General features: G+C 43.8%; 1 protein-coding gene across 10 annotated transcripts in view; it reads left to right on the top strand.

Moving 5' to 3' along the window:
- The first annotated feature begins 6,833 nt into the window (after window positions 1-6,833).
- LOC110535604 (sickle tail protein) overlaps window positions 6,834-14,952 on the top strand; it is a 178,193-nt gene continuing 170,074 nt past the window's right edge. For all 10 annotated transcript variants that reach the window (XM_021620697.3, XM_090189922.1, XM_090189891.1 and 7 more), the window contains exon 1: window positions 6,834-8,406. In XM_021620697.3, the coding sequence (XP_021476372.3) occupies window positions 8,067-8,406 (340 nt within the window). In that variant the 5' untranslated portion in view covers window positions 6,834-8,066. The remainder of the gene's footprint in view (window positions 8,407-14,952) is intronic.

Below are 14,952 nucleotides of genomic sequence, written 5' to 3' on the forward strand. Positions count from 1 at the left end.
AGCCATCATACCGCTCAGCAGCAAAGGACTTTGTGAAGATGCTGGAGGAAACAGATACAAAAGTATCTATATCCACAGTAAAACAAGTCCTATATCGATATAACCTGAAAAGCCGCTCAGCAAGGAAGAAGCCACTGCACCAAAACCGCCATAAAATAGCCAGACTACGGTTTGCAACTGCACATGGGGAAAAAAAGATTGTACTTTTTGGAGAAATGTTCTCTGGTCTGATGAAACAAAAATAGAACTGTTTGACCATAATGGCCATCGTTATGTTTGGAGGAAAAAGGGGAGGCTTGCAAGCCGAAGAGCACCATCCCAACCATTAAGCACGGGGGTGGCAGAATCATGTAGTGTGGGTGCTTTGCTGCAGGTGGGACTGGTGCCCTTTACAAAATAGCTGGCATCATGAGGTTAGAAAATTATGAAGCAACATCTCAAGGAAGTTTAAGCATGGTCGCAAATGCATCTTCCAAATGGACAATGACCCCAAGCATACTTCCAAAGTTGTGGCAAAATGGCTTAAGGACAACAAAGTCAATGTATTTGAGTGGCCATCACAAAGCCCATACCTCAATCCTATAGAAAATTTGTGGGCAGAACTGAAAAAGCGTGTGCTTTTCCAGCTCTGTCAGGAGGAATGGTCCAGAATTCACCCAACTTATTGTGGGAAGCTAGTGGAAGGCTACCCGTAACTTTTGTCCCAAGTTAAACAATTTAAAGGCAATGCTACCAAATTCTAATTGAGTGTATGTAAACTTCTGACCCACTGGGAATGTGATGAAAGAAATAAAAGCTGAAATAAATAGTTCTCTACTATTATTCTGACATTTCACATTCTTAAAATAAAGTGGTGATCCTATCTGACCTAAAACAGGGAATTTTTACTAGGATTAAATGTCAGGAATTGTGAAAAACTGAGTTTAAATGTATTTGGCTAAGGTGTATGTAAACTTCCGACTTCAACTGTAGAAAGCTGAGCAACTGAAAAAACCTAATCTATTCTAAATGACAGAAATCTTTATAACCCAAACTCCTTGCTCCTGCCAAATGCTACGCCACGCCCACGGACATTCGTTCAGAACACAAACACATTCTAACCGTTCTGATTGTTCCCAGAATCCGATGGGTTGGGACAGAGCCACGTGGGTAATGCTGCGTTTTGAAAATTTGTCATTGGCTTTGATACTCTGATTGGTTAGAGATGATCCAATCACTGATGACTTTGTTTTGTATAACACCCCTCGTTTTGACATCACCACAAACCACTTCAACGATGGCAGTCTCAGACGGAGGTCTGTAGAGAACATGGAGCAGCTGAAGAATTCAGTTTGAGTCGTCAGGCAAGTGAATACACACAAGACCCTGCCTGCCGAGCTTTATCTCTCTGTCCCTTACACACACATATTTACACACACACACACATTTACACACACACTTACACACACACTTACCCACACACACACTTACACACACACTTATGCACGCATGCATGCATGCATGCACGCACACACACACACACACACACACACACACACACACACACACACACACACACGCGCGCACAAACCCCCTGTCCTCCCCCCAGTGCCTTAAACCAGATAGCTTGGAAGGGCAATGTCCTCCAGTCTTTCTCTGGTTCATCCTGTTATGCCTCTCATGGGAAATGGTCAGGAATTATATTTTAAAAGTGCAATGTATTTGTGTATTTTGGAAATCCCCCATTTAGATTTCATGACGGATCTGACTGGAAATGCCTCACAAAGTAGCCGTAATCTTCACTGACCACTTAGACCAAGTTAATAAATGACTTGCTTGATGAGTTCATTTCACCTGGCTTAAAGACAACTTCAAGATGTGTGTGATGGGAGGGTTGTGTAGTCAGATTTTTGTTGTGGTATGCTGTATAGCCTAGTGATATTTAAATTATTCAGCATTCAGGTTTTTCACATATTTCTGAACTTCACAATAATACAATCGCAGGCCTTTGTATCAATACTCCCTCAAAGAATTGGATTCCACTTAGAACTGATGAAATGTTCCTGCCCATCTCTGAGTATAACAGTAAAAGAGCCCAGTCTGGCATTGAGCCCATCCCATATAGAGCCAGTTATTATTCAGGTGCCCCTGTCCTGCTCCTAATAACACTCTAGCGAGGGAATTACTACTTAATTACACAAATACCACAGAAGCACTCAGACCCTCCTTAACACCCCCCCCCCCCCCCCCTCCCTCCACCTCCTCTCTTACTAAAACCTCTGAGTAACCTCATACTCCCTCCTCACATGAGTGATATGGACCTTTGCGTACCTCTGTAACCCCCCCCCCCCCCCCCCCCCCCCCCCCCTCGTCCTCTACTTTCTATCCCCTATATCCCTTGCTCCAACCCTGTAGGCCTTCCTTTCTGTTCCTGTCAAGAAATGACTCCCACAGTTGATCACACATACAGGCATATGGACATATGGTGGGGCTTGTATACAAGTCAAGGTGAGAGACATTGACATCGCTAGTGTTGTGAATGTGACCCCATTCTGGATAGCCATTCTGTATCCAAGGCAGTGTCCCAAATGGCACCCTATTCTCTATGGGCACACAATAACCCATAATGTCAAAGTGGAATGATGTTTTTTGCCATTTTTACAAAAGAATACAAAATGAAAGTGTTCGACCTCTTTTTTTTATGGCAAGCCTAAATAAGTTCAGGAGTAAAAATGTGCTTAACAACTCACATAATAAAGTTGCATCTGCCCCACAAATATAATTATCTGTAAGGTCTTAAAATCTTAAAATAATCCATTTTAAATTCAGGCTGTAACACACCAACATGGAACAAGTAAATAGGTGTGGATACCTTCTGAATGCACTATAACTGCTTTGGGCATTGGTTCACTGCAGCTCATATAAGTGAATCTGTGTTTATGTTTGTTCCTATATTTACAGTATGGTGTGTGTATCAGAGTGTGAGTCAGAGTTTGTGTACTACGTCTTAGCCAAAGGCATGATACTGCTTTTGTATACATCATTTCCTTCATAACACTTCATAACAATTCTACAATATAATCTGACGTTTCTGCCATTACTCCCCTTTATTCAAAGTGAAATGTCAGTTTTTCTCCTCACATTTGCATATGGAAGGTTAGGCTTGCATCCCAAACAGCACCCTAGTCCCTATTTAGTGAACTGCTTTGGAACAGGGTTTCCATCCCAAACAGCACCCTATTCCCTATGTAGTGAACTGCTTTGGAACAGGGTTTCTATCCCAAACAGCACCCTATTCCCTATGTAGTGCATTGCTTTTCAACAAGAGCCCTATAGGTTTCCCTATGGCCCCTGGTCAAAAGTAGTACACTCATTAGGGAATAGTGTGCTATTTGGGAAACACTCACCAAGGCACACAAAGGGAATCCTAGAGGTTCTTAGCCATGAGCTTTAGGGACCTGAACATTATATAGGTCAATCTGCTTTCCTTCCATTATAAACCCATTCCACTCATATGTGTTGGTATGATTATTTCATATCTCTAAGTTGATTGGTCTGTCAGGTCCAGATGGCCTAGAAGTCCTGTAATGGAGGGCTGGGGTGGCGGTTGGGATGGGCGCATGGCGACCGTATACTATGCCGCGTCTGTGCGTGTGTGTATGTGTGTGTGCGTGTGTGTATGCGTGCGTGTGAATGTGTGAGTGTGTGCGTGTGTGTGTGTGTGCGCATCTCCTCCAATATTTTTTATACAAATGTCTGTAACAGTATTGCATTATACTAGCATATTATTGATTGATTTCCATTATGTTCCACACAGTCTTCGTTTTTACCAGTAAACCAACCATCAGGTTTTCCCACCCGATGGAAATCAGCTGCAATAGGATTGTGAGTTTGCTCAACATATAGCTGCAACCAGGTCACCTGCGATACAAGTCAGTATTCGACGTCCATCCATGTCTGAGGACGTCGGGAGATGACGTGGAAAACTGCCACTAGGGGGCAAAAGTGAGCACTGTTACCTTCAAGTACTGTAGGTTTTGGTTTTGCTAGGGCATAGTGGATGGGGATGGCAGATGGGTGTAGGCATCTGATCCCAAAGGTTGCATGTTCGAATACAGCATTTTAAGCCTATCCTTACCTTATCCATTCGGAGTTAATACCTAACCTTAAGATTTTGGAGTTAAACTTAAACCTGAAACACTTGTGGTATCCCGGGAGGTCTACCCCGGGGGTTGGCGATAGAGGGGAGGTACATGCCGCGAAGTTGGCTCCCTCTGCTGGGCACCAGGCTGTTGATGGCATCAATTAGGGGTAGTTAGGGGAGAGTGCCAAGCAGCCTTGCAGGCCACATAAATGGAGCACCGTGGCACACGGCGAGGCAAGGAGTGAGCTGAGAGAGGGGAACGAAGCGCACGGCGGCATGGAGCCGAATATGAGAAGAAGGACCGAGCCAACACCAAGATCATTTGTTGTTACGTTTCTTTTTTGTTGCCTACTAAAGTTGTGTTTTCTGACTAGAACCTCCCTGTCTCTGTGTGCCCTACAAACCAACACCCACCATTTTACCACACACTTGACGTTTGGAACAACTTAGAAATTTGATGTTTGAGAAACATGGATGAACTAATTCTGACGTCAGACTGTGAGAGCTTGTAGATAGCTGAACCAACATACTGTACAGTGTTGGCTTTTTCATTTGTTTAACCTTTATTTAACTAGGCAAGTCAGTTAAGAACAAATTCTTATTTACAATCGCAGCCTACCCCGGCCAAGCCCGGACAACGCTGGGCCAATTGCGCGCTGCCCTATGGGACTCCAATCACAGCCGGATGTGATACAGCCTGGATTCAAACCAGGGACTGTAGTGATGCCTCTTGCACTGAGACGCAGTGCCTTAGACCGCTGCACCACTCGGGAGCTCCAAAGGCAAACATTCATTTGTATTCGACTCAAGTCTTGAAGTGATAAAGGTGAAGGTTAGGCATTAACTCCAAATTCTTAAGGTTAGGCATTAACTCCAAATGTTTAATGATAGGGTTAAGGTTTGGGATAGGCTTAAAATGCTGGAGGCAAAACCATGTTTTTATGTATTCAGCTCACTATGTGCAAAGTCTGAGTGAACAAACTTTCACACATTAGCAGCATTTTTCGTCCTTCTGAATTCCTTCCAACTCACAGAATAACACTGAGTAAATCAAATCAAATCAAATCAAATTCTATTTGTCACATACACATGGTTAGCAGATGTTAATGCGAGTGTAGCGAAATGCTTGTGCCTCTAGTTCCGACAATGCAGTAATAACCAACAAGTAATCTAACTAACAATTCCAAAACTACTGTCTTATACACAGTGTAAGGGGATAAAGAATATGTACATGAAGATATATGGATGAGTGATGGTACAGAGCAGCATAGGCAAGATACAGTAGATGGTATTGAGTACAGTATATACATATGAGATGAGTATGTAAACAAAGTGGCATAGTTAAAGATTAAGCAATTGGATCAGTTTTAAAAATTAAAAATAAACAGTGTAGTGGTCCCCCCCCCTCTCCTGTCCATTGGCTTGGTTTGCTGCTCTTTACTTTTCTCATAGTTTGTTGATCCTGCGCTAACCATAATCCTCTGTGTGGTGTTAAATCTCTCAGCACACTGAACAAAGTGCATACTGTTACATAGCTAACACGCCACATAATGAAACTGAGCACATGTACCATAATACTTCTATGGTGGGTAGACTCTGTAGCCTGTAAACAGTGTTGTATGTCACCAGCTAATACACGTATTGTGGCATGACCTCGGTTCGTAGTCGTATGTGAGTCACACCGTATGTGTGTAAAACTGCCTGAGAATGATCAGCCTCACTGTTAACGCCTTAAATTACAAAAATCTCCCTCAGGAATTCTGTTGCGGTCTGTCATTTGCCACGTCCATAGTTAACTTAGTATTTGTTTCACTACTCCAGATCAGTTATTTTGTTCCTTCTTTTGGAGATAATGTATTTGGAATGAGGACAACCTGACCTTGGGTCTGTCAGCATCTTTGTTTCATACCCATATTGAAGTCTGAGATTATTGTTATGGTTCTGTCCCAAATCGCACGCTATTCCCTGCATTCTTAGAAAAAAAAGGTGCTATCTAGAACCTTAAAGGGTTCATCGGCTGTTCCCATAGGAGAACCATTTGAATCCAGGTTTTACCTGGAACCAAAAAGGGTTCTCCATGGGGACAGCCAAATAACCGTGTTGTAACTCTTTTTTTCTAGGAGTGTATATAGTGCACTAATTTTGACCAGAGGTTTATGGACCTTGCTCAAAAGAAGTACACTATATAGGGAATAGGGTGTCATTTCGGACGCAGCCTATCTTACCTCAGGAGAGGAGGATGTGCTGAGTGTGAGGATGAGCTGTGTGTACCAATGTACAGAACATTCTGTTTAGGCTCAGAGAAGAGAGGGAGGAGAGGAAAGAGGGAGGAGAATGCCCCTCTTTAGCTCTCTGATCCTCAAATGAACTTTTGTCTTTTTCCATTTTTCTCTCACCTTCAAGCTGCACTGTTTTCGCTCTTTTGCTCTCTCTCTTTATCGCTCTCTCTCTTTATCTCTCTCTCTCTTTCTCTTTCTTTCATCTAAAGCTCAGTGTGGCAGCCAATCAGGGCCACATACAAACACACACTCACTGTGCAGAGAAGCATGCTGCGTTCTACAGTAATCCTTCTTTCCTCTGTGCTCTTTAATTCTCTGTAAATTCTTCCGGTGAAGGGGTGTGTGTGTGTGTGTGTGTGTGTGTGTGTGTGTGTGTGTGTGTGTGTGTGTGTGAATGTGTGTGTTTGTTACTTCCGGCTGCTTCCAGTATCAGGACAACATCTTTTCACACGCATGAGGAGACAGTGTGAATGAGGGAAGGAGAGAGAGAGGAAGAATGATAGAGGGAGAGAGAGGATTTGGAGTTTGAGGTGAATCCGTCGATGGAGAGGTGAGCAGGAATGCGAGTGGCTGTGTGTGTGTTGGGCAGCTGAGCGGTGACATGAAGCAAATGACACATCTGGAACGGCTTCAGCAGCTGCACCTGAGGAGGAGGGATCACAAATCATCCTCTCTCTCTCTCTCTCTCTCCCGCTCTCTCTCTCATGCTCTTTTTTTCTCTCTAACTCACTCACTCACTCACTCACTCACTCACTCACTCACTCACTCACTCACTCGCGCTCTCTCTCTCTACCTCTCTCTCGTGTTTTGTCTGTGCTCGCCAGAGCACTGCAACAGTTTCACACTGAGCATCAGCAAAGCAGTGGAAGAGCAAAGAAGAGGAAACCGAAAAGCAAGAGAAGAGCAGAGAAAACGGGAGTACGGAATTGTTTACATATGAGAGAGGGAGCACAGGACTGTCTGTATATGACAGAGAGGGAGTACGGGACTGTCTGTATATGACAGAGTCAATGAGAGAGGGAGTACGGGACTGTCTGTATATGACAGAGAGGGAGTACGGGACTGTCTGTATATGACAGAGAGGGAGTACGGGACTGTCTGTATATGACAGAGTCAATGAGAGAGGGACTACAGCAGATTAAAGAAAAGGAGGAGGGGATGAGAAGAGTGTGAGAGCGGGGGATAGAGAGGGAAACAGTGGGTTATAGAGCTGGAATGCGCTGACATTAAGGACCTGGCTGTTTATATATGCATTTGGCCCAGCACATTCTGCCGAGCAACAGGTTTGAGCACACACACACAAACAGACACGCACGCACACACACACACACACACACACACACAGCTCTGTTTGCTTTGGAGGATAAGCCCAGGAGGCCCTGTCCGCAGAAGAGTACACCTTCCAGGGAACTTTTCCCGCCCCCCTCTCTCTCTCTCCTCCTTCTCTCCTTCTGCCTTCCCAAATGTACCCTCCTCCCTCTGGCTGCCCAACCCAGCCTACCTGCTCCAGTCAGGACTCGCAGAGCCCAGTGGGAGACACACACACACACACCGAGAAGCTGGAATACTCTACTGTTTACCACGGACCTGGCACGAACAGAATCTAAGAGAGACAGATAGACTGAGAGTCCCAGACACCCAGCCTTCCACTGACTTCCAGCAGGATGTCTAAAGCTTCACGGCTGGCTCGACCATCCTCCGCCGGGGCGGGCTCCAAGGTGTCGTCGTCCCGTAAGGAGGCTCCTGGTGGGGCTCGAGCCCGGGTGGTGAGTGTAGGGGAGAAGCTGATGAGGGCCGGCAGCGACGGGACCCTGACCAAGCAGAGGGGCCTGGCTGCAGCCGCCCCACCTGCACTGCAACAGGCGGACAAACAGCAGTCCCAGATGCAGTCTCAGACTCAGAGCCATTCCCAAAGCCAGGCACAGACTATGGACATGGTGGCCCAACCCAAGAGCAGAATCAGCCCACCTAAAGCCTCAGCTCTTCCACAGGGCTCTATGCACAGTAAGTACTGGACTACAGTCATGTTGCTTTTCCACTGTGACACCAGTGGCCATGTGTTTATGAGCATCTCTTCTTTTTTAGGGGGTAGATTAGCTTTAATATTGCAGATAGATTGTAGCTTCCATCAATGCAAATGTCTGCATCACATCCAATCACCCATATATGTTTTTTGCAAATATGTCACCGACCACCTTGATCCGGTCTTATGTAGCAACATTTGAAATTGTGTTTTTTACATTGGATAAAGCCGAGCTACATAATGGTATATCATACACTGCATTTGAGGAACAATGGGAAAGTAATTCTGCTTTTACAAGTTGATAAACTTGTAACCTCACTTTTGAGAAATTGGCCTTTAAATGTTATGGTATCTACTGGAGAGCTCTTCTTTGTCTACACCCATTCAGCATTGTTCACATCTTCTTAAACTTTAGCTCCACCAATCTCTTTAAGGGTTGATCCGAGGGTTCTGTCCTGACAACAGCAGTCAAGCATCGAAGCTACCTGGCTAACAGTTGTCGCCGCAGTGACATTCTATTAAAATGGGCACTTGCATAGTGGAGTCTTTTGTTGAGACATGTAGCTAGCGTGCTACATTTTTTCCATAATCACAACTCATGACGTTACTACCCTGCATGAATATGCAGGTAGCTAACCAACCAGGTTCAATGTTAGCTAGCTAACATTAGGCTATAACAAGCAACGCAAATGGCTCCGAGATACGAATAATATACGTAATGTTAGCTAGCGAGCCAGCCAGCTAATGTTAGCTAGCTAGCTAACAGTACACTTTAACTTGAAATGAAAATATTTTGTCAAAATTAGAAAACTGTAACATCTGAAAATATAGCTAGCTATACTATCTTACCCGTGGTCGGAAATTGGAGTAGATTGCCAAAGCGAATTTACCAGCTACGTCTATCAACAGTTGTTGCAGTGACATTGTATTGAAATGGCTACTTGCATAGTGGCGTCTAGACTATCTTACCCGTATACATCATGGACACTTCTCCCTGTCACTGATACCATGGTTGCCCTTAGTTTGAAGATGTAATCCGGAGACAGGTTTTTTCTCTGTCTCCTTAGCTATCATACTCTAATTCCACTGATTTCAAAACTCAATCCTCCAGAAAATGGAGAGCAACACTTATGCAGTGTTGTACTAAGCAATATATTTTTTTTAAAGCCGCGTTAGACAGGATTACCTACACACACTAACCAGCTCAAATAGACAGAAGCGTGCTATATGGCAGACCAATCCGAATTCAACTCTCTTCATGTCCAGCCCACGCATTATCGCAGCCAATCACGGCTAGCGGGAAGGTTGCTCACTTTTTCTGTGGATTAATCAACAGGGATCATAATTTAACAATGTATTCATATTTACAGATGGCATGCAAGTTTGATATTAAGGCACATGAAAGTTAACATGTTCCAGAAGGCATTTCTGCCAAAAAATGTAACGCATTTTGATTAAAAAAAGATTACGATCAAATGGCTCTCATGTGACCCCCGACATACGGCTAGTTTCCTGAAACGTGTCAGTTATATTTACACTACCGTTCAAAAGATTGGCGTCATTTAGAAATGTCCTTGTTTTTGAAAGAAAAGCACATTTTTTTGTACGTTAAAATAACATCAAATTGATCAGAAATACAGAGTAGACAATGTTAATGTTGTAAATGACTATTTTAGGTGGAAATGGACGATTAAATGTTTTTTTTTAATATCTACATGGGCGTACAGAGGCCCATTATCAGCAACCATCACTCCTGTGTTCCAATGGCATGCTGTGTAATCTCAGTACTAGAGTCATCACTACAGACCCTGGTTCCTTTCCAGGCTGTGTCACAACCGGCCATGATTTGGAGCCCATAGGGCGGTGCACAATTGAACCAGTGTCATTTGGGGTAGGCCGTCATTATAAATAATAATTTGTTCTTAACTGACTTGCCTAGTTTTAAAAAATGATAAAATTGCAACCAACTTTCTATAGCTTGTTTTAAAATAGCAATATTTGGGAGATGATTTCCTTTTCCAGTAACTCAAAGTGAGAGTTCTGAGTAAAGGAAAAAGGCCATTCTTGAACATAGGGTGAGACATTCCTACTAATTTGCCAGAGAACCAGTTTGGATTTGAGTATAACCTTTGTATGATTGAAGCCTTTAGTGAGAGGTCACCCAGTAAAATACTACTTGCATAAAAGTCTAAAAGTATTTGGTTTTAAATGTACTTAAGTATCAAAAGTAAATGGAATTGCTAAAATGTACTTAAGGATCAAAAGTTAAAGTAAAAATATAAACCATTTCAAATTTCTTATATTATGCAAACTAGATGACACAGTGTTCTAGTTTTTTTCTATTGACGGATAGCCAGGGGCACACTCCAACACTCAGACATTATTTACAAACAAAGCATTTGTTCTTAGTGAGTCCTTCAGATGTCTGGCGTGTGCGTACTTCTGGTGAAGTCAGGTGCAAGAGAGCAGAGAATTGGGAAGAGGTACACACTTTAGTACGGCAGGAGAGAGATACAGACGAACACAGCTGCTTCAAAAACCTCCATCCAACAAGGCAAAGTGTGAAGCGCGCAAAACAGTCACAAGACACAAAATGTATAACAATACAAACAAGCTTTGTGAAAATACACGGAAATACTGAACGCTAGCCTAGTGCGTACAAACACGTAACACACAAACGATTTCACACAAAGACATGAGGGGGAACAGAGGAATAAAAACATGTAGTGTATGTAGGGAATGAAAACCAGGTGTGAAGGGAACAAGACAAAACAAATGGATAAATGAAAATAGGAGCGGCGATGGCTAGAAAGCCGGTGACGTCGACCGCCGAACGCCGGCCGAACAAGGAGAGGAGCCGACTGCGGCGGAAGTCGTGACATCAGAGGCAGTAGGGATGACCAGGGATGTTCTCTTGATAAGTGTGTGAATTGGGACATTTTACCTGTCAAAATGTAATGAGCACTTTTGGGTGTCAGGGAAATGTATGGAGTAAAAAGTATAATATTATCTTTAGGAATGTAGTATCGTAAAAGTAAAAGTTGGCAAAAATATAAATGTTAAAGTAAAGTACAGATACCCCCAAAAAACTACTTAAGTAGTACTTTAAATTATTTTTACTTAAGTACTTTACACAACTGTGTAATAGTAGTATACAGTGCCTTGCGAAAGTATTCGGCCCCCTTGAACTTTGCGACCTTTTGCCACATTTCAGGCGTCAAACATAAAGATATAAAACTGTATTTTTTTGTGAAGAATCAACAACAAGTGGGACACAATCATGAAGTGGAACGACATTTATTGGATATTTTAAACTTTTTTAACAAATCAAAAACTGAAAAATTGGGCGTGCAAAATTATTCAGCCCCTTTACTTTCAGTGCAGCAAACTCTCTCCAGAAGTTCAGTGAGGATCTCTGAATGATCCAATGTTGACCTAAATGACTAATGATGATAAATACAATCCACCTGTGTGTAATCAAGTCTCTGTATAAATGCACCTGCACTGTGATAGTCTCAGAGGTCCGTTAAAAGCGCAGAGAGCATCATGAAGAACAAGGAACACACCAGGCAGGTCCGAGATACTGTTGTGAAGAAGTTTAAAGCCGGATTTGGATACAAAAAGATTTCCCAAGCTTTAAACATCCCAAGGAGCACTGTGCAAGCGATAATATTGAAATGGAAGGAGTATCAGACCACTGCAAATCTACCAAGACCTGGCCGTCCCTCTAAACTTTCAGCTCATACAAGGAGAAGACTGATCAGAGATGCAGCCAAGAGGCCCATGATCACTCTGGATGAACTGCAGAGATCTACAGCTGAGGTGGGAGACTCTGTCCATAGGACAACAATCAGTCGTATATTGCACAAATCTGGCCTTTATGGAAGAGTGGCAAGAAGAAAGCCATTTCTTAAAGATATCCATAAAAAGTGTCGTTTAAAGTTTGCATCAAGCCACCTGGGAGACACACCAAACATGTGGAAGAAGGTGCTCTGGTCAGATGAAACAAAAATTGAACTTTTTGGCAACAATGCAAAACGTTATGTTTGGCGTAAAAGCAACACCCTGAACACACCATCCCCACTGTCAAACATGGTGGTGGCAGCATCATGGTTTGGGCCTGCTTTTCTTCAGCAGGGACAGGGAAGATGGTTAAAATTGATGGGAAGATGGATGGAGCCAAATACAGGACCATTCTGGAAGAAAACCTGATGGAGTCTGCAAAAGACCTGAGACTGTGACGGAGATTTGTCTTCCAACAAGACAATGATCCAAAACATAAAGCAAAATCTACAATGGAATGGTTCAAAAATCAACATATCCAGGTGTTAGAATGGCCAAGTCAAAGTCCAGACCTGAATCCAATCGAGAATCTGTGGAAAGAACTGAAAACTGCTGTTCACAAATGCTCTCCATCCAACCTCACTGAGCTCGAGCTGTTTTGCAAGGAGGAATGGGAAAAAAATTCAGTCTCTCGATGTGCAAAACTGATAGAGACATACCCCAAGCGACTTACAGCTGTAATCGCAGCAAAAGGTGGCGCTACAAAGTATTAAATTAAGGGGGCTGAATAATTTTGCACGCCCAATTTTTCAGTTTTTGATTTGTTAAAAAAGTTTGAAATATCCAATAAATGTCGTTCCACTTCATGATTGTGTCCCACTTGTTGTTGATTCTTCACAAAAAAATACAGTTTTATATCTTTATGTTTGAAGCCTGAAATGTGGCAAAAGGTCGCAAAGTTCAAGGGGGCCGAATACTTTCGCAAGGCACTGTAGTAATTGTAGTAGTTACAGTGTATGGGTTTCACTAGTTTCACTAGCCCCATGTTAGCCACCAAGCCATTTTCCTTACTCCCATGCTACTCAGTTTACAGGTTTGTTTTGCCATGTGTGTGGTCGGCTACAGGAGATCAGTGTGTTATCTGTTTTGTTTTGTGTGTATCGGTCAGACCGGGTTGTTGTGGGATTAGATCTACCTGTCAGGGCTCCGCTTCCTGTCCTGTTCATCAGTCAGACTTTTGTGTTGTGTTGTGTATCATTCATGATATCAGTAGTCTGATACTCATAAGTATCATGATAAGCAAACAAAACATGAAGCAGACATCATTTCTTGTTTCTTGAGGAAACAGTCCTAATGTTGGAAACATAGAAACACATTTTGTCACGTTTGTTTATTTTTCTAACTTTAGCATGCACAATTTTAGCACGTTTTTAAAGAATTTAAACTGCTTTGTTTTTCCCTTGTTGCCCTTGGAAAATTGAGTATAGTAGGATTGTGGTACTGATATTGTGATTGACAACCCTAGTCCTGTTACGGTGCGTGAATGAGGACCCAAAAGCGAATTAACGTAAACAGAGCTTCTTTAATAACAAAACATAGGTAGGCTCAGATGGACCGGCAGATTCCGACAGGACAGGACAAGGTTGCAGCAAACATGACGATAGTCTGGTTCAGGCATGAATAACACAAACAAGAATCCGACAAAGACAGGAGCAAAAACAGAGAGAGATATAGAGGACTAATCAGAGGAAAAAAGGGAACAGGTGGGAAAAGGGGTGACGAGGTAGTTAGGAGGAGACAAGGAACAGCTGGGGGAAAGAGGGGGAGAAAAGGTAACCTAATAACGACCAGCAGAGGGAGACAGGGTGAAGGGAAAGGACAGAAACAAGACACAACATGACAATACATGACAGTACCCCCCCACTCACCGAGCGCCTCCTGGCGCACTCGAGGAGGAAACCTGGCGGCAACGGAGGAAATCCTCGATCAGCGCACGGTCCAGCACGTCCCGAGAGGGAACCCAACTCCTCTCCTCAGGACCGTACCCCTCCCAATCTACTAGGTACTGATGACCACGGCCCCGAGGACGCATGTCCAAAATCCTACGGACCCTGTAGATGGGTGCGCCCTCGACAAGGATGGGGGGGGGGGGGGGAAGACGAGCGGGGGCGCGAAGAACGGGCTTAACACAGGAGACATGGAAGACCGGGTGGACGCGACGAAGATATCGCGGAAGAAGAAGTCGAACTGCGACAGGATTAATGATCTGAGAAATACGGAACGGACCAATGAACCGCGGGGTCAACTTGCGAGAAGCTGTCTTAAGGGGAAGGTTCTGAGTGGAGAGCCAAACTCTCTGACCGCGACAATATCTAGGACTCTTAGTTCTACGCTTATTAGCAGCTCTCACAGTCTGCGCCCTATAACGGCAAAGTGCAGACCTGACCCTCTTCCAGGTGCGCTCGCAACGTTGGACAAAAGCCTGAGCGGAGGGGACGCTGGACTCGGCGAACTGAGATGAGAACAGCGGAGGCTGGTACCCGAGGCTACTCTGAAAAGGAGATAGCCCGGTCGCAGACGAAGGAAGCGAGTTGTGGGCGTATTCTGCCCAGGGGAGCTGTTCTGACCAAGACGCAGGGTTGCGAAAAGAAAGACTGCGTAAGATGCGACCAATAGTCTGATTGGCCCGTTCTGCTTGACCGTTAGACTGGGGGTGAAAGCCGGAAGAGAGACTGACGGAAGCC

The sequence above is a fragment of the Oncorhynchus mykiss genome, chromosome 11 (genome assembly GCF_057628025.1).
Source record: "Oncorhynchus mykiss isolate SJ-2025 chromosome 11, ASM5762802v1, whole genome shotgun sequence".
Taxonomy (NCBI): domain Eukaryota; kingdom Metazoa; phylum Chordata; class Actinopteri; order Salmoniformes; family Salmonidae; genus Oncorhynchus; species Oncorhynchus mykiss.